This window comes from Netta rufina, assembly GCF_964035555.1.
Source record: "Netta rufina genome assembly, chromosome: 1".
Lineage (NCBI taxonomy): Eukaryota > Metazoa > Chordata > Aves > Anseriformes > Anatidae > Netta > Netta rufina.
Window position 1 is genome coordinate 78,568,535 of NC_140123.1, and position 19,693 is coordinate 78,588,227.

Here is a 19,693-nt window from a genome sequence, read left to right on the forward strand (position 1 = left end):
CTTCACTTAACAGTGTATAATGCAACTGCTGCAGCACCACCGATTAACAGTTTGATAGCATGAGAATACTGATCCCTGTCTCATTCCAATAATATAATAAATTGCTTATACGTTGTTTTTTTTGTTTGTTTGTTTGTTTGTTTTTTACAGTCTATAGAGACTTTATATATATATATATATTATTATTATTATTATTATTTATTTATTTATTTATTGTTATAAGTAGTGGTGATGTTCGTTATGTGAAAATGGGGAAAAGGGGTGTGCCTGCCCTACAAGGGCATTTATGCTGATCGTATTTGATAATTTGAGGCAGGAACCTTTACTGACAGCAGAGGGCAACATAGTGAATAAACATCAGTGAATAAAACCAAAAGCATTTCCTTAAAAATCGCAGGTTTTCTGCTGTAATTGAGAACGACCCCCACCACACACCCGTGCATTTTCTGCAGAGCCGACCAGAAATATTAACCTTTCACAAACACATTTTAAACGCTCAGTGTAGAATGCATATGAAAGCGCTGCGGTGTTTCTTTAAAACACGTTTACTGCTTAATCTGGTATATGCAACACAGGTACCCGTCACCGCGTGCAGTAAGATTTATAACCCCTTTTTTTTTTTAATCTCCTTTTCTCCCGGGGGCCGGCACAGGAGCTCACCCCCCGGCCGCCCGCTCGCTAAGATGGCGGAGGCGCGGCGCAGGAAGCGGGAGGGCTCCGCCATGTTGCGGAGCGGCGCGGAGGTAACGGCGCCGGCGGTAGTGCCGGGGTAGGGGCCGAGGGCTCTTTGTGTTCCACCGGAGCAGCCTCCGCCTTCCGCGGCAGCACCGGGGAGATGCTTCCTCGGCTCCTGGGGCTGGGGGTGAGGTCGGGGGAAGGGGTGAGCCCCAGCGGGAGCAGGCGGCGGGGCGTCCCGCAGCACCCTGAAATGGCGCCGCAGGGTGGGCGGGATGGGGCAGCCGCGTCCCTCGCCGCTGCCACCACCCCCGGGGGACACAAAGCGGCTCCTTCGTCCTGGGGCTGCTCTGTTCCTTAGTGCCGGTGTCCTTTGGGGCACTGTGTTCGGTGAGGTGGCGGCATTAAGGGCTCTAGAGGCCAAAGGGGAGAGGGTGAAGGATGGGGACTGAGCAACGCAGCCGTGTGCAGCCTAAAGCGATGTGGCCGTGAGGAGCAGGCGTGAGGGGGTGGTGTTTGAATTGGGATAAAAACCAAAAAACGTAGTTAGTGTACCCCTGTGTGGTGTTTGGGAGCATGATCACAGTTGAAGTGGGCCACCTGTTTTATGGGAGCACTTGCAGAAAAGTTGGCATTCAGATTTCCATCTCATGGCTTATGCTGGTGTGTGGTGGCCAGGTTATGGTGATGGTAGCTGGCCGCTGACATCCTTAGAGCGACTCCAAACCTCCTTGTATAAGCTGTCACCTGCTGCTGCCTTCTGCAACAGGCGAATGTCTCAGCTGGTTTCATGTAAATGCGTAAGGCTGGCCTGCTTCTCTCAGCTGTTGTAGGCCCCCTACTGATTTATATCATACACACCTATAATTCTTAACGTTGAAATCGCAGGATGGATATCACTAATGGTAGTGTTGTGGGTGCCATTTTTTAGGTATTTGTCTCCATGCAGTGGTTGACTAGAGATGAGTCAAATGTCAGCACAAATTGAGAAAGGAATTAGAGAATTCACCCTTCTCAATGTAGTATTGTTTTTAATAATAAAATACATAAAAATCCATTTCATTTCAAGGGTATTTCATATCTTATTTCAGTCAGTACATGTCAAGTGTCCAGATCAAGACTCTCAAATGTTTAGGCTTTATCACATAGTTCAGCAGAAGGAATTTTAGTGGGTGCTAATAATATTTTACAAATACTCTTTGTTAATAACATTTTTTTTTTCTTTAAATCAATCAGGAACATGTTCCTTTGGATGTAGAAAAGTAGTAAATTTTTTTTGTTTTGTTTTTAAAGGGAAAAGGTTATATCATTTCTGAGTGGAAAACCTGTAAAAGAATGATAAAGCGATATCTAATGGAATTGTGTCCTTAACAGCTGAATAAGAAACGGAAATATTATCAAGCTGAGACTTAACAAGAAACTGAATGTTAGAGCCAGTACAAAGTCTGTGTTTATCTGATAAATGATCAGAAAAAGCAGTCATTCGCAAAAGTGCATAAAACAGATTTTTATTACTTACGTGTCCTGTTCTTATACTACTCTGTCGGTACATTTTGCCATAAAAAGACAATGCAGACTGAACATTTACTTTTGCTTGTACTGTGCTGGAATTGAAGTCGTTGCTAGCTCTGTGATTAAGAATAATCTTAAAGCTTTTTTGGCAAGGAAATGCATATTCTAGAGAAAGAATTGCTTGTTCTTTCCAAACATTATTCATATTTTGTTTCTAAAGTATTAAATGAACAAATCAAATGTACTTTGCATAGATAGGTTTTGTGGTAAGTATATTTTTTACTTGTTGATTTAGGCTCCTATCTGCAAGCCAGTGTGTCTTGTTGGACACCTCTGCCAGTGCAGAAGCTTATGAAAAGGTGGGGAAGCTTTGCTTAGACTGAGGCTGTGCAGGTTTAAAATCTGTGGGTCTGCAAGAGAATAATAACAGTATTTGTGGAGACTGAAAAAGAAGTAGATGAACAAGAATGTCAGATGAGGTGTGCCAGCTCTAAATCTGCAGCTCACAACCAATTCTTCACTTCACTGGAAGGTTTTAAAAAATCACAACTGATTCTACCAAAGCAAGAGGACAAGAAATTCAAAAGGAAGTTAGAAAATGGTGAAGCAAAGCTCTGCTATTGGGCAGGATCATGAGAGTTAATGTTACTGTCATCATTAGATGTGAACAGGGAAAGCACGGTCAGTCTTTAGGAGTTCTACAGAATGCTCAAAACTTTAATTTTGTCAAGTAGTGATTTGTGGAGCCATGTTGTATGTGGCAGTGTTGTCTTTCTGTAAAAAACAAACACATAAACTAGCCATCCTTGCTATGAAGGAAAGATGTGACCACTAGAGATTACAGACTCAAAATGAACAAATAAATAAATGTGGGATAGGCCCACCTTAGTGTGTTAGAGATTTTGAATTATGATTTCCTAATGTTTGGAGGACAGCATTATGAATGTGTCTTCTGCACAGGCATGAAATGGAGGGAGTAGTCCAGATGTCTGATACAATCCCAAAGATAGCAAGAGGGAGAGAGCTTCATGAACTGGAACTGTTAGCATTACCTATATGTACAATCAGCCAATATAGTCAATGCGTTTTGAAGAAAACAGCTTCCTTTTGGAAGATGTTGCAGCCTTGCTGGAATTGTTCTGCTGGTTTGCTGTCCAAAGTGATTAGAATTTGGATGTGATTGCTTGCATCCATCCAGATGAATAGTTTAGGAGACTAACGGTGTTTAATTAAATTAGAGAGTTAATAAACTATGTCACTAAGCTGCTTCAATTATGTTGGTATTTTCTGGTACGTTTCTTAAGTGATGAAAAAATGCTTACAGCATCCTCTTGCTGCGGAAAAATGGCAAAATATCATTCTTCATATTGTCTTACAAATATTATAGTAATGATAAATTCTTTTTATTTTGAAGTCTGTTAATATTGGAAAAAACAATGTTAGGAAATGAAATAATCATTTCACGAAGTGCAAGTAAATACTTCCACACAGTGAAGGTTTGGCTGGGTACTAACGCAGGTGATGTTATCAGCAAGGTATAGGCATTTTCTTTGTGTCCCATGGTAAACTTTGTTCTTTAGAATGGAGTTGCGTTGTGAAGATGCCAAATGTACTTGTAACAATCCTGTGCTTTTTTTTTTTTTTTTTGCATGAAAAGATGATAAACTATACTGTGTAGGTTGTAAGAGACTCTGTTAATTTATTATCGTGTGAATTGTAAAAAAAAAAAAAAAAAAAAAAAAAAGTATAACCCTTTTAAAGCAAAGGGCTTAGACTTTTTGAAGGTTAATTAACACAAAACACATATGTCATAATCTGTGTCCCTAGGTAGTATTGATTCACGTTTGAATCATCTGCTTCAATTTCATTCAGCATTTTTCTTTTCCTATATATACTTGTCACTTGTGGCCAAAATAATAGTCATGTCTTGAAAATATATCCCATTTGTCCACAGACTGACTTCTGAGCTGCTGGAAGTGCCAGCAGGGGAGAGAATCAGCGCACCAGTGAACGCAGCAAGGACCTCGTACAGGCAAGAGGTGGAAAAGGGCCAAGAAAAAGGTATTCCTCTGCCAGTTTTGGTACAGCTTTATCATAGAGACTTGGAAAAAACAGACAACCCCTGGAAAATTGGCGTGACCTTGTATCCAAACCGGAGAGTGTAATTTATAATAAAATTAGTTAAGTCTGAAAAATCATGTGACTGTAGATGAGAGAAACCACGTGTCTCTTTATGTGAAGTGGTGCCAATCTTAAAGCAAAAGGAAGCTCATGTTGTTTGCTTGTAATTTCAATTGAAGTAATTAATGACAAATCTCTCTGAGGTATACAAACATTCTGTTGTTGCCCTAGTGACTCATAATGCTTCAGAATACATTCTGAACCTGCATAGCCGTCCTATTGTGAAGATTAGCTGCTACCTCCACTTGATACCGAATTCTGTCATTTTTTAACTCCTTAGGAATATTCTATTAAAAGGAACAACTGTATTAACAGAAATTAAGATTTTTGGATCAGTGGAATAATTAGTTACCTGTAACATTTAGCACAGCAGCATCTCGATTAGGGTGTGTGCTTCCATGGCAGCATCAGCTGGAACTCCCAGAACACAAAAGAGCTGTAGCTGTTAAATTCATGAATTAAATTCCAGCTAGTTCTTGCCTGTGAGAAGAGTAATTGTTATTATTCATCCGGTGTAGCCGTAGTATTCTAAGTCTTTTTCTGAGCTCCAGCTTATATATATAGATACTGATGTTGATCAAAGCTAGTGGCTAAGCAGTTTGAGGGCTGCAGCTTTTCTTTTCTCATTAAATCCATGCGTGTTTGTTTGATCATATCAGAAAAATGTGCTGATGAGTCTCTTCTCCCTGAGGCTTGGTAACTTCATTATGCAGTCTATTGATTTTTCTTTTATTATTATTTTAAGGAAATAAAATTATTTTTTAGTTAAAATTGAGGGGTTCTAGGAGAAACAACTCCAGATAGGGATCAAAAAATTACCTTTTAAGAGGCTGCATCATCACATGAATGCAGTGTGCTCTGCCCTTTCTCCCTGCAATCTCCCTCTCTTGGAGGAAAGCCTGAGAGAATGGGTCCAGTGGGCAAAATAGAGGGTAGACACAGGTTATAGCTCCAGACCAGTTAAGAGTACTGTTGCTCAGTCACTGGTGTAGACGATGCAGAACAATACTGCTCTGTCAGACTACATTTTATTATTCACATGCTCTTATACTAGCTGTTGTCCTGGAAAATGTATTGAAAACATGTTTTACATAGTATTTTCAGTTAATTTTCTCTTCCCTTTTTTCCTCACTGTGGTTCTACTCCATGTGCAAGTGCAGCAGAGATTTTGGGGGAATGATTTTGCAGTGTTTCTGAGCTCATGTACTCCACTTCTACTAGACCAGTGACCAAAAGGTGGCTGTCTTAGTCAGTGAACTGTCATTTATTGGATTGTCATGGACATCTGGCAATAGCACTGCTGTATTATTTCAATTATTATTGGATTAAGTCTGCGTTATTCATGTGGCTTTGCATTGGAGATGGATTTCTGTATAGTTCTTTATAGTCTTTGGGGTGGGAGGCAGTCCTGCTGAGAGGCAGGAAGAGCGCTGATTTTTGCCAAGATGAAATAAAAGCCCTGGAAAATGATTTATTGGTGACATCTTTGATATCTGCTTTCCTGCTGTAGATGAGATGAAGGAATGTTTTGGGGTCTGGGGGTTGGCTCTGAGATTTCTCTGGATTCCTTTTAGGCTCCAAGTTTAAAATAGCATTTGATCATTGTCATTGTTTATAGGGAATTTAGGTTGCCCAAGGCAAAAAATATGGTACCAGGACCAGGTGCAGTGCACCGTCTCTGCTCTAACATTGACCGTGTCATTTTGCAGAAAATTAGTTGCACTGTTAGGAGTACTTGGCTGCTTCTGATCTTTGTCTTGGCTGTGATCCCAATTTTCTTGCAATTGCATAGAATTCCTCCGGCGAAGAATCATCTACACTTCGGGTTGGGGTAAGGGAGAAGAGGACTGGTGCTCAGCCTGCTCTGCCCTTCCAGGGTGTTCATCTACACTTACGTGGATGCCTTTGGGGTTTGTCTTAGTGCAGCCAACTCCTGCTGGTAAACCAAGGTGAAGTAGGTGACGCATTTCAAACCTGAGGTAGTCTGTAGGGTTTTTTTTCCTCCTTGGAAGCAAACTGACTTAAAAGGTCTTTATTGATCACTGTCATTTGTTCCTGTGTACACAAGTGACTCATGCCATGCAGTCAGTGTGAGAGGTCCTAAGGATTTGGCAAGTACCTCATCAGCACGGTATTAGAGAGTCTAATTGTAAACACGAGCCAGTCTCTACCTTGTTCAATAGACACTTGAAATTCAAACAGATGTTCTCCTGCTTTGCTAAAGTTAGGCAGGATGGAAATACCTTGTGTAGTTGTCAGAGAGATGGGGATGTTTATTTTGTACAGCACAAGATTGCAGTGTTAGCATTCAGACTTCTGTTCTTGCATCTCTGCAGTACCAAAAAATCACGATGAATTTTGTGACACCAGGAAAAGAACGTTGTTGTCTGCTCACCTTTTTCTTGGGTTTCTTACCTCTTGGTACTAGGAAGACAGCAGAACACTGACTGTGTGATTCAGTTAATTTTACCAATGTTTGTTGAGCAGCATTTGCCAAATAGCATTAAATCAGGTAGGGAAGTGGCCTAATTCTAAATTTTAAAAATGTTGAATGAAGGAGCAGTGTGCAGGGCAGACTAGATGAGGGATGCACCTTTTCTGTCCTTTCCGTGTCCTGGCACCTTTGGACATGCTCTTTGTTTTCCAAATTTAGGCAAATAGGTACCCTAAAAATGTGAGGTTTCCTGAAGGTCATAAGGAAATAGTTTTCCCTTTTTCCTTATAGTCTGGATTTCCTCATTATGCACGTTTTCACAAGACTGCATGGGTTTGCTATACTACAGCTCCCTCAAGTGGTAAAATATTTTCCCATTTAAAACTGCAGCTCACTTTCTGTGAAACACTTGCTCTCTTTTCAAAAGGCGTTGAGGCTTTCTCCAACTTCCTCTTTATTCTGCCCTTTCTTTCCTCAGATGTTGAAAACTACGAACTGTGGGGTTATCAGTGGAGCAGAGCAGTGGGTGAAAGGGCTATGACAGTGCTCTTTGTTCAGCACCTGACCTGCTGAACCAGCTTGGGCAGGACACTTCACTGTATAAGCTTCAATTTTGTCATCTGCGAACTAGGGAGAATGATGAATATTTGTAGATGAACTAGAGTTGTTTTAAACGTTAATTCCTTTTTTTTTTTTTTTAAATAACTTTTCTTTCAAACAATGCTTTCGTGTATCTGACATTGAAAATACCAATCCCTTGACAGCAGGCAGCAGCCTGTCTGCTGTCATCTGTTTGCTGTCTTGCTACAAAGCATCAAAACCCTGTTACGCAGCAGAAACATCAGTGTTCAACATCAGGAACAGGAGTGTGATAAGAAGGAGGTCAGGCTTGTTCTCCTTTGGTTCACAGTGAATTTGTGCTACAAAATTCACTCTGGTATTACCCCCGCACCAGTAATTCTTTGTTTATCCCTGTAAGAACGTGAAAAGTAAGTTTACTGCAGTTGTCTGAGGGAATCTTGTTGTACTTTGATTCTGTAAGTGGAAGAGGTCCTAGACATCGTGTATTAATGTGAAATGCTATGCAGGGTTCCTGGAGTTAAGAAAGAGTCCTACCTCATCCTTCAACAGCCTGAAGCTGTAAAACAAACAACCTTTATATGTTCTTTGTAAGATCATAGATCAGTAATCTGTTTAATTTCTGATCGTGTAAAAATAATGCTCGCTGTCAGTCTTAGTGATTAAAACGGATTAAAATCCAGTTGCTGCTTGATTTGGAGCAACAAATAAACATTTTTTTCTCACTACACTGTCTTTTAATTTGGAAGCAAAACTAAGATTTATGATTGAGTAGATAAGGTAGTGTTTTATAAGTATGTATCACTTTTCATCCTAAAGTATTTTAAAGTCCTTTGCAAACTAGCTGTACTCAGCAAAGCCAGTGACATTCAAAGAATGCTTACCCCCTAGAAGCCTTACCATTTTTCATTAATAAAGACATATTTATTGTTTACTTAGTGATTTCCCTGCTGGCTGTTGCTTGGGTTTCTGTCAGTTGCCAATGAATATTCCACTCCATTGGAGTTGTTAATTACAGATTTCAATTCTCTTCTTGTCACATATTTTGATGACTTATTCTTTCTTTTATGTAGCTTTGCTGAATAGGGGAGTCATTTAGTTCTCTGCTATTTTTCATATATGTTGAGGAAAGCATTTCCTCAGAACTGATTGTTTTGACATAAATGTGAGTAGTCTATTAAGTAGTTGAATTTCCCAAATTAGTTTTTAATCATTTTTCATATTTTCATGCCCATATTATATTTTCAGTTTGTTTAACTGCTGCTTACTTGAATTTAATGTCGCATAAACTTTAAAAAGTACACACATGACTACAAAGATCTTAAAATTTCTACGAATTTAATTACTGCCGTAGTGTGCATGCACAGAAAAAGTTTTAACATAGACTGTGTATGCTACATTTAATCTAAATCAAAGCAACCTTTTGTATATCTATTACAGGGTTAAAAAACAAAACAAACGTACCTGGTTCTCTTAGATCTGCCTACTAGAAAAAAATACATCATACTGTGGGGTAATGAATTAGCGTATGTCAGCTCCTTCTGAATAGCTGTGTGTCCATAGCTAAGTGTCAGGTAATTCAGTGTGATGTGTGGCAGCAAGCTGAGCTCTCGCTGCACGTGCCGCTGTGTGGGCTCCAGCTGCCCTCTGAGGCTTTGTGGCAGTCACCCCTTCTGAAAGTGACTGCCAGTGGCCGTAGAGCTGAAGGAAGCTTTTTCAGCCTTACAGTTTACCTGTGTGCAATTAGCCGCAGAAGTGGGCATGTCTTCACCTCGCCACCCTGCTGGGCTGCTGAGGGTCAGGTGCATGACCATGAGCTAGGACAACTACCAAAAAGCAGCTGATACTGACCTCACATGGCATTTGCTATATACAGATCCTCACCTGCACTATTAGAGAAGGAACTTTTATGAAGCATACTTCTCAGTGAAAGACAAAATACCACATCGTTGTCACAGGGTAAAAGTGTATGTGTGGCCAAATTATCACCAGAGCACTTTGTGTGTAGTAATTTTGCATGTTTGAAGCTGTTGATACAGTAAGTGGGAGGTAGGGGAGCTCTGCAGCACCACAGCTTTATATAACAGGCTCCTATCCATGTGGCTCTTCCTCACTGTAAATACGTGCCGGTGGAGTAAGACTGAAGATAAACCAAAATAAAAGGCATGGCTTTTACTAACCTGCGTACCAAATACTAGATGTAGAGATTTCATGAGCCATCCTGCATTTGGGTAAGTGTACTTTATGCTATGTGTAGCACAATACTCTATGTATATTAATAGGTACAAACACTGAAGAAAATTACATTTAAGGCACGTTAGAAGGAGCAGAGCTGAATCTAAGGCACAGGGCAATCACACTGACTGAGTATGCAAGTGTACCTGCCTCTGCCCTAGGTCGGATGAAAAACAGTATATGCCAGCAGATCATTGACTAATAACGTCAGCTGCTTAGTGTTTGGGAGACAGGAGGGAGCTGTCCTGCTGAAATGGTGGCCACCCTGCAAAAAAACAACTCTTCCACTCTCACAAGTTCTACGTGGCTGGTCAGATGAGACAGGATGCAAGTCTATGTGCTTTTCAGTATGGCAATGCATAGAGTTCAGCTAGTGTATTTGAATAATGTATCCTGTTTCTGAAACTACTTCAGCAAATCAGTTTCTGTTATAGCTGTTATTGAGGTCTCATGGGACTTCAAAATGTCAGGCAAGAACGAGCTGTTTAAAGACAGGGTAAGTGCAAGCAGAGAGCACTCACTGTGGAGGTCAGGTTGGTCTGTAGTTTGTGCTTACAGAAACACAATGAAGGTTTATGCTCTCCATCTCTCTCTCCTTTTTTTTTTTTTTTTTTTGTGGAGCTCCAAGGCCCTGCCTAAAGCTTGAACGTATTTCTGGCACACACAGAACAAGTCAGCTAGCCCAGTAGTCATTGAAAGCAGCAGGGCGTGCAAATTATCCACCCGTCTCTCTTTTCCCTCCTCTTCCCTCATTCTCAGGAGATTTCATCATGGAAACAGTGATGGTGCAAGACATCTGCTTATGGGCTCCTTTGAATGTGCACGTGTGTAGCTGGCCTCCTATCAGTCTCTAACTGCAAGTGGCGTTTTGTAGAGCAGAATCAGGATGTATTCAGCTTCAGCCACTGGCTTGTAGGTGTCGCTGTTTTTGAGCTGCCCAGCCTTGATTGTCAAACTGTAACGTGATGACAGAGCTAGCAAGGGAAAGGGCAACAACGAGGACCTGTTAAAAGTTTACTAGGCTGATTTGCCTCTCTGCTAGCAGCTGTAACGAGAAGCTTTTGGAAGAAAGATAACACATGATCGCTTGCATAACAAGTGAAAGGTTGAGTTATTGCTGAGGCTCGTGGGTCACGGAGGAACAGAATGTGGTTTGGGGCTTAAGATCCACTGAGTTACGTCAGTCTCACTTGCTTAACCGTGCTGCAGAGTAGCCACAAACCATAGCTTGGTAGCTCCCAGTATAATGTGTTCAGCTCCTTACTGTTTGTTAAGAAATTCCTCATGCGGAGTTATGGTGGTCTTTGAAGTTCCTCAGGAGGCCTGAAAAGTGACATCTTCAGCAGGTGCTTGAACAAGTTACTTAGCTCAGTATTTTTTAGTCAGATACCATTCCCGCGTTAGCTGGTTAATTTTACTCTTTTGAAGTAACATAGCTCTGCTCCACGTGGCTTCCTACTCCAAATTAGTCTTCTAATGCCAACACCTGTTTGGTTGATTTTAACTAAAGAAGAACTATGAGGAACCAAATGGAAATATGTTTGTTTTATTAAAAACTAAATGATAGCCAAACATCTCACTACTTAGTGTAATGATTTGTGAAAAAAATCTTGCCAAATTAAGGTATGGTCACAGGGATAACTGATTTAAAATAAATAGAACAAAAATCACTGTGGATTTTCTGGACTCCCCTTTTCCTGATACTCTGTACCATTGCAGCCTGTGCTGAGTTTGTAGTCGGATGCTTGGAAACAGTGAAAAGTAGAAAAAGATGTTTATATGCAGGTTCCTAAAAGTTGAGACATACATCATTTTTTTTCTGAGAAGGATTATTTGCATATGCATTCTGGAAGGATGGCAGCAATCATCTCCCTTGGTTTGGGGTAAACTTCCAGGTCACTGCAACTTTCAGATTAAATTAGTGCAGTGTTTACTTACAAGTCTGCCCTTGGAGATTATCAGGAGGCTAGTACAGAATGTGTTCAGCAGTGTGAGGACATGATGTTGTTCAAATAGCTGCTACATCAGAAGGCCTCAGACATGATTTTTAATAGACCTAATTTTTCATAGATTTTGAATTTGTGTGATGGAAAAACAAACATTCTCCAAAATCAGCATTTTCAGTAAACGCAATTTGTTGACACCAATACTGTGAAATCCCTAATCCTATTTTTATTATTTTGTGTGTAAAGAGGGTGAGATACATTGCCTATAAAGACTTGGGAGGGGAAATATTTGGTAACATTTTAAACATCAACAAGTGTTCATCTGGTGCCTTTACTGAAAAATACAAAGTTTCAGAACTCACTGATCCTTGGTAGGCCACTGGTACGAGTCTGCTAATGCATGAAACGCTGCAAAATCCACCTGTAATCTCAAATGGCAGGGTGGTCGTGTAGTTACCTGTCTCTTTGCACCAGTTGCCAATCTCCTGGTGTGTGTAGTTTGACAAATGTCTTATTATTCTGTCAGTGTCTTGGTGTGATTTTTGGCAAAACACTTTGGTTATTCCTTAAAAATTATTGTCATGCCCTACTTTTAAAACTTCTAACTCTGCCTCATCAGAAGTCCCTGGTCTCTTCTTTCTGCCAGTGTTTTCCTTGCATGTGTTAGACTTGCATGCCTGCGTGCACTTGCCCAGGACCCAGCTTCCTCTGTGCTCTGCATTTGCTCTGCAAACTCCACTGTACACCATTTCAAGGGAAAGTTGGCAAAAAAGTGATATTATGCAGAAAAAATAGTGTCAAATAACAGACAGGAAAAAAAAACGCACTTGTGAGAATATAGAGAAAATGATTTAATAAATGTCATAACTGTAGTAAATGTGATTAAATATATATTTTTTTGGCTTTCAGATTTAAAAATGTCTGACCAGAAAATTATTGTACACAGAGCCCATTGTATCGAGAAGCTACTCTCTGGGAACAATTTCCAAGATATTGAGGATCATCTTAAAGAGCTTGGAGCTGTTGATATGACTATTGAATATCTTCAGGGGACAGAAGTTACCAAGGCTGTATACAGAGTACTCAAGAGCTGCCCTTCAGTAGAGTTGAAGAAGAAAGCAAAGCAGCTATTGTCAAAGTGGAAAGCACTTTACAAGAATAACTGTGTTCAGTCAGTGCAAGTTAAGAAGCCAGTTTCTGGGAATGTAAAAGAGGAAACTGAACATCTCGGTGTGACTCCCAGAGAACAGTTGCTGTCTGAAGGGCCAAGTCAGCAGGAAGTATTAGGTGCTGCCCCTTCTCAAGTTTTGGTCCCGTCACAAACTGTTAAAAATGTGGTATGCAATGACTCAGAAGGCAGCTTGGAACAGCTCCCCCCTTTTGAGGAACAATGTATTGATAGCAAAGATTCTAAACCTCCTGTTAATGAAGCAAGCTTGCAGCAGGATCAAATGAGAGCTCTGAGGTGTAAATGTGCAGATCTTCTTTACAAAGCTATGAGTGATTCTGCCAAAGACAAAGAAGAAACTGATAAATGGCTAGAGCTATCTAAAGAAATCGAAGAACATGTTTTTGCTCTTCATTCTAAGAATGACAAGAAGTATAAAAATTGCATCAGAAGTAAAGTCTCTAACCTGAAGAACCCTAAAAATAGCCACTTAAAATGTAACCTTTTTTCAGGGACTTTGAGTCCAAAGGCTTTTGCTGAGATGACAGTGATGGAAATGGCCAGTGATGAACTGAAACAGCTCAGGGCCCTGTACACAGAGTCATCTGTGCAGGAACATCAGCTTCCACAAGTTATTAATGGCACTCAGACAAACAAAATAAAGTGTAGGCGCTGTGAGAAATTTGACTGTACTGTCACTATGATTGCCAGAGGAACTCTGTTTCTTCCAGGTTGGGTGCGAAACACAAATCCAGATGAACAAATGTTGACTTACGTTATTTGTAACAAATGTGGAGAACAATGGTATCACAGCAGATGGGTTTGTTTGTAAGGCTGTCCTGTCCTGTGGTGGTTTTACTCAGGTGGGCAGACGAGTTTGTGGAGCAGGCCCCGTGCTGGAGCTGCAGCCCGTGGAGAGGAGCCCACGCAGGAGCAGGGGGTCTGTGGGGAGGTGCCGCCCACCCGTGGGGGACCCGTGCTGGAGCAGTTTGCTCCTGGGGGATGGACCCCATGGGATGGAGCCGTGTGGAAGCAGTGCTTGGAGAGCTGCTGCCTGTGGGCAGTCCCCGCAGGATCAGTTCACCAAGGACTGCATCCCGTGGGAGGGACCCCACAGCACAGGGGACAGGAGTGACCGAGAAGGAGCAGCGGATAAGAAGTGGGCTCCATAACCCCCATTCCTCTGTTCCTCTGCACTGCTTGGGGAAAGGAGGTGGGAGAGGGCGAATAGGGGGAAGCCGTTTTTGGTTTCTTTCCTTTGTTTCTTACTTCTCTGGATTGTTACTAATTGGCAACAAATCTTACTACTATCTCCCTACTCTGAGTCTGTTTTGCCTGTTACAATAATTGTTGATCCCTGTCCTTATCTCAAACCTTGAGCTCCTTGCGTCATATTTTCTCCCTCTTCCTCTTTGAGGAGGGAGAGTGAAAGAGCTTCCGTGGTGAACTCGGCTGCCCACCCGAGTAAAACCTCCACATGTCCCTCTTCAAGAAGTACTTGAGAGATGTTTATAAGAGAAGGTGTCTCTTGAAACCGCGTAATTTAAGATTTTATGTTGACACTATGTAGTTGCAATTACAAATTGCAAAAAATGTTTTTAAAAAATTGCTAAGTTATTTTTGAAGATGCTCTGAACAAATTTGTTTTTGTTTTTTTTTAAATATGTATTTTGGTGTGTTTAAAAAATCTATTACAAATGGTAACTCTGCAGCTAAGACTGGACTGTTCATTGGTAAGCCCATTAAAAATATTCCAAGTACTGCAGTTGTTCTTTCCCCAGGGTACTGTGTACTTGGAGTTTTCATTATCTTTAGCTGGAATTCTTTTGCAGAACGTAAATTTAGTTTACAGTAAACAGACTGTTTCCAAAGCTGCATTTCACACACTTGTATGCAATGCAAAAAGTTCAGCATGGATTCAGCTCCTCAATTAAGTCACTTTTTGCAAGTGAGTGTGAGCTTATTAAGTTGTTTTGAGGAGTAATGTCCAAAAGGAAAAAAAAAGTAATGAAAAATGGAGTGTAAAAGAAGACAGTTAGCAAATGGAAGCAAAAATGAACTTCCCCCTTATCTTTCTATATCTACTGGGAGAAAAAATTAAAAAAAAAAAAAGATTTGCCAGTCTATCCATTTGAAGCTCACATTTTCAATATAAGACTGCACATGGGTTGTGGTTTAACCCTGGCAGGCAGCTAAGTACTACATAGCCACTCACTCACCTTCCACCAGTGGGATGGGGGAAGAAAATCAGAAGAGCAAAAGTTAGAAAATTCGTGGGTTGAGATAAAAAGTTTAATAAGAAAGCTTATTTTCTGAACTTAAGAGAACCACCCAAGTCCAGGTATATTTCACAGCTGTGTATGGATCTGTGGAAGACTGTTTATACTGTGTGTCCCAACTTCATGTATTTCATTATTTTTGACTTAAATGTTTACACGTTAGAGGAAATGGGTCTTGCAGTGAATCCTAATTTTCTGAGCACATGAATGTGTCAAGATGTGGGCTAAGGAAACAGTGAAGAATGTATGCACTGTCTGAGAAATGAGGGTCTTGCAGCAGAGCAGTATAACTGGTAGGAAACTTCATAATGAGTTTCCTTGTTGGGGTATGGTCTAGGAGGTGAAATGGGTCGATAAATTGCCAATGTCATGGTTGAGGCACAAAGGAAATTGTTTCAGTTCACCCTGTTGTATAAACACATTAAAACTGCATAGTTGGCTGTAAGGGAGTTATCTTTTACAAAAGCACAGCAGGCATTTTGCAGTTTAAGGCTAAACTCAGCAGCTGAGCAGAGAAACCTACCGAGTGACTTGCCAGAGGAGCTAGGGGCAGTTCCTGTGCACATCTATCCGTAAGGTGGCTGAGCCTTGTCAGCACTTTGGTGGAGCTTTCCAGCCTAGTGACCTGTCAGAGAAAGGAGGTAGGGGCATGAGGTGAGAAAAACGTTGTTGGTGAATTAAAAAATGAAAAGAGAAAATGGGCTTTTATTTGTATATGACGAAAATGGTGTGCAACCTGATGTTAAAAGAGCTACTTAGAATTAATTGATTAAAAAAAAAAAATCCATTTTGTGAAATAAAGTGTTAATAGTTAACCTTCAGCAGTGTAATTTACTGTGGCATTACCTAGATTTTATTATGTGAAAATGTGTTTTGGTGGGATTGAACAAATATTAAAGCATTATGACAGGCCCTCAACTTTCATGTATGTAACCGATCTTATATCTGACTTTGCCAGCACTTACACGAGCTGGAATTGATGATTATAAGTACTATTTTTTGGTTTCAGTAAAGCCATAGGCAAAGAAATACTCCCGTAGTTCTCAGTAAGTACAGAGCTCTCTGCAGCCACCCTGCAGGTCGCGGTGCTGCTGAGCAGAGCTGGGCACCCACGCGGTGCTGTCCCAGAACCTCCTCCAGCAAGGGACTTGAATTTAGCCATGAGCAACGAACATGTGTAAATAATTTCTGCCTGCAGGTGGTTTTGAAGCCATTCCAGTAATGTACAGCTCATCCAAGGCTTGCCCTAGGGAAGGGAAAATGTTGCAAGGCCTGGCCAGTCTTTTTGTCAGAATAAATTTCAGCAGTAAGACAGTGTAGCTGTCCTACTGACTACATTTGTGGCATAACGTGTAACATTTTCTTTTGATCTGCCTGTCACTAAGTGTACAGTGCTAAGCTGTACACCCCAACACAACTGAGAAGGGGCCTTCCTTCTCAGTAACAATTGAACCTGATAGCTGTTTTTAACGGGACTTCATAAAAACCTAGACATTAAAGTATGAAGAGTATATTTGTAAATTTTGTAAATGTCAGTAATTGTTATGAGAGTTTCTGTTCCTGTTGGAAGAGCTGGAGGCCTTCGCTTTATTCAGGAGTTACCAAGTCTGTTTAAGCTGCTAGCGCCCAGTCAACACACCTTAAAGCCAGGCACAGAATAAGCCAGGGACAAGGAAGAGATCTGGTAGTACTGGTGGAAAGGAAAAGGAAGTATTGGGAGGCAGGGAGAGTGAATGGGGTCCGTTGTTAAGTATGCTTAGGACACGCATAGGAAATGAGGCCTTGCTTGTTCCAGTGCTGCTGAAAAAAACTTGTCCAGGTTCAGTTTCACTTCATGCCTAGTTCACGTTGATAAGTGTGTGGCAAATCAGCATTTAACAGTCGATGAAACAATATAAACTCATGAATTATTTTATTATGTTCTTGATCACATCTTATTTTCACCTAACAGAGTTCATTACTACTTCAGCCATTTTTTCCATCTGCGATTGTATCCTACCCTCATGACTGGAAAGGTTTCGTAGAAAGCAAGTGTCATGTGGTGTCATGTGCTGCTATATATCAGCATACTGTGCAGACGTGCAGTGTCAAATGTGAGAGAATTGTTCGGGTAAGTGATGCAGACTTTGTTCTTATTTAAAAAAGGTGCGGTCTCAGTTTCACTATGCAAAGTACTGCTCCAGGCTGCAGTTTGTCAATAGGTTATGTTGTCCCTTCCTAGATTGTGTAACTGCACAGGCTTAAAATGTTTGACTGGATAAGATTATATGCTTTGGCTCAAAATGGCTCTAAAAAGTCAACTTGCAATCACACAGCATGAGGGTCTGGGTTACTGAGTACAAGGAGTGTCAAGAGTCCCAAAACAAGACTAAGAAGACAGCTTTGAAAAGTGAGATTATTTTATGTTGTCTAAGTCTTCTCTTTTAAGTTTGTTCCTGATAGAGGAAGAAAAAAAAAAGCTTTCAATTTCTTAAAGCAAAGACTATTATTTTTGGATTTTTGGTATGATGTTTGGCATATCCATGATGCTCCTCTACAAACAGGCATGACATCAGAAGGAATTCAAACAGGCAAATGTATGCTGAATAAGGTCTGTATTTCTTTTCTTTTCTTTTTTTTTTTCCCCCCCCAGAAAAACTGTAAATTTAGCTACTCCCTTTATCCTATGAATTAATAGTAGCAATAAGTTAGTGTTAAAATGTAGATTGCACTCAAAGTTTAAGCAACCTGTAGCTGTAAGACTTGTCTCTTCAGAAGGTGAGAGCAAAATTAACACTGAAATTCAAACAAATTTTGATGTAGAAGCAAAGACATTACCGTGAGAAGTTTTCTGCAAATAGGAGTTGATGAATGGGAGTGAATATTAATGACAACACTTCTCCTGGTTCCTGGAGATAACACTGTCAGGATCCACTTAACTCAGTCCTGCTGAGGGCCTTTTGTTTTTCCCTCATGACCATTTTCCTGTAGCACCTTGCTCTGCAGCCATTTATAGTTTATAACTCTTTCTTCCTTTCCAAGGAAAAAAGGAAATGGTGATGTTTATTGTTTATTTAAAACGTATTCATTTCAGTCTGCCCCATGGTATTTACAATAGAACAGCTTTTTTTTTTTTTTTTCCCCTCCCCTTGGCAAAATGAGAAGTTACCTGGTCACAGGGTATGGCTAAAGAGCAAATCTGTTGAATTACAGTCCTTCAGGGTGTCTTCAGGGTGTAATGGCCCAGGTCATTGAGTGCCTGGAAGATAAGGAATGAAACAAGAGCGCTTTGATAATTTCTTGGATATGAGCAGAGCAATAAAGGCAGATGACTTCACATCCCCTTATTTTTTACTGTTGTGATTCAGCCAGGAGATGACAAAGTCATGTTTTATTGAGGCCCTGCCATCACTTCCCAGGATGGGACAAAGTCTCCTTGCCAGCTACGGATGGTAAAAAGCATTATTCATGAGCTGCGTTACACGAGAGCTTTGCTGACACAGAACTTTCTCTCGCATGAAAAACCCCACTGTCCTCCACTAGCCATGACACTGGTCTGCTGCACGTCAATGGTACTCGGCACAGGAACACCCATCCATCCGCTCCCAGTACTGCCAGCGCAGGAGGGGTGACACGACTGGGATGGAGACCCCAGGAAGCGGGTGCCCCTCCTGCAGCACCCGGCCAAGGCAGCAGGGCCAGGGGCCGGTGGTGACACAAAGCCTCCAGCAAGGAGGCCGTGCCCAGGTGGCAACATGGCCACTGCTGGCCTGGGGCTTGGGCAAGGTCTGAGGCACCACTGTAGCCCCAAGGCTGAAAGCTGAGCGGTTTTCGTGTGCATGGGCCAAACCATGTCTCAGCCAGGCATTTCCTTTGGCCTGCTGCTGAGGCTGGCTTTGCACACACAGCCCCGCCAGCAGCAGTGCTCATCTGGGCTTCCTGGCCGTGCTGCAGCAAGTACTTCTGGTAATATACACAAATAAGAGTAACGGGGGGAACTGAGGGAAAAGGGGCATCCATTCCTGACCCTCAAGCACCTGTGTGTATGTTTTAAGCTTAATCATAACAGTAGCTCCATTTACAACATTGCAAAAACGCAGGCATGATTACACCGTGCTCCTTTTCTACATTTTTGAATGTTCCTATGCAAAAGAAACAAAGGTACATCTCCTAAATTTAAGAATTTTGTTCCCAACTCAAATTTTAAAACTTCCTTAAATGTATCTAAATGCCAGAGAATCAGTGTTGTCTAAAAAAAAAAAAAAAAATTACAAAAAAAATGGTAGCTGCATCCCCAAAAGGAAAAAAAAAAAAATATTTCCTCAGCTTCCAAAAGTCCAAAAGCTGACTTTTTTTTTTTTTTTTCTTTTTGAATCACAAAATTATGACCAGAACTTCTGTCATAGGATCATCACCATTTAAAGATGCTGTCTTCTACCCACCCAGCGCTTTCTGTTCTACTTCAGTGTTGGATGAAAGCAGGTCCCAGGAAACAAGTACTGAAAATTTTTCAAAGTCCAGCTTTGTTAACTAAGAATGGGCTCAGTGTCATCAGATTTGCCTCTAGCATGGGTGGCCTTGTAAAGATCCTGCTGCTGTCAGTAGGAGACATTTCCTTTAGATAATACTGAGATCTTGTTTTCCATTCCTTAGGCCGTGTTGTACATCAGATCCAAACCCAGATGACTGTGCAAGTGGCAAATCC

At 41.0% G+C, this 19,693-nt stretch overlaps 1 protein-coding gene across 2 annotated transcripts; it reads left to right on the forward strand.

The window, feature by feature from the left end:
* The first annotated feature begins 650 nt into the window (after positions 1-650).
* Positions 651-16,973, forward strand: TCEANC (transcription elongation factor A N-terminal and central domain containing). Of its 2 annotated transcripts, XR_014618474.1 has the most exons (4): positions 722-743; positions 4,142-4,248; positions 12,472-15,663; positions 16,961-16,973. XR_014618474.1 is itself a non-coding variant. In XM_084287679.1 (3 exons), exon 3 carries the CDS (start codon positions 12,480-12,482, stop codon positions 13,560-13,562), a length of 1,083 nt encoding a protein of 360 aa, XP_084143805.1. In that variant the 5' UTR covers positions 651-743; positions 4,142-4,248; positions 12,472-12,479; the 3' UTR covers positions 13,563-16,040. The 2 variants fall into 2 exon arrangements, 1 of the variants encoding a protein (XP_084143805.1); XM_084287679.1 differs by lacking the exon at positions 16,961-16,973 and having other exon boundaries at positions 651-743; positions 12,472-16,040.
* The last annotated feature ends 2,720 nt before the right edge of the window (positions 16,974-19,693 follow it).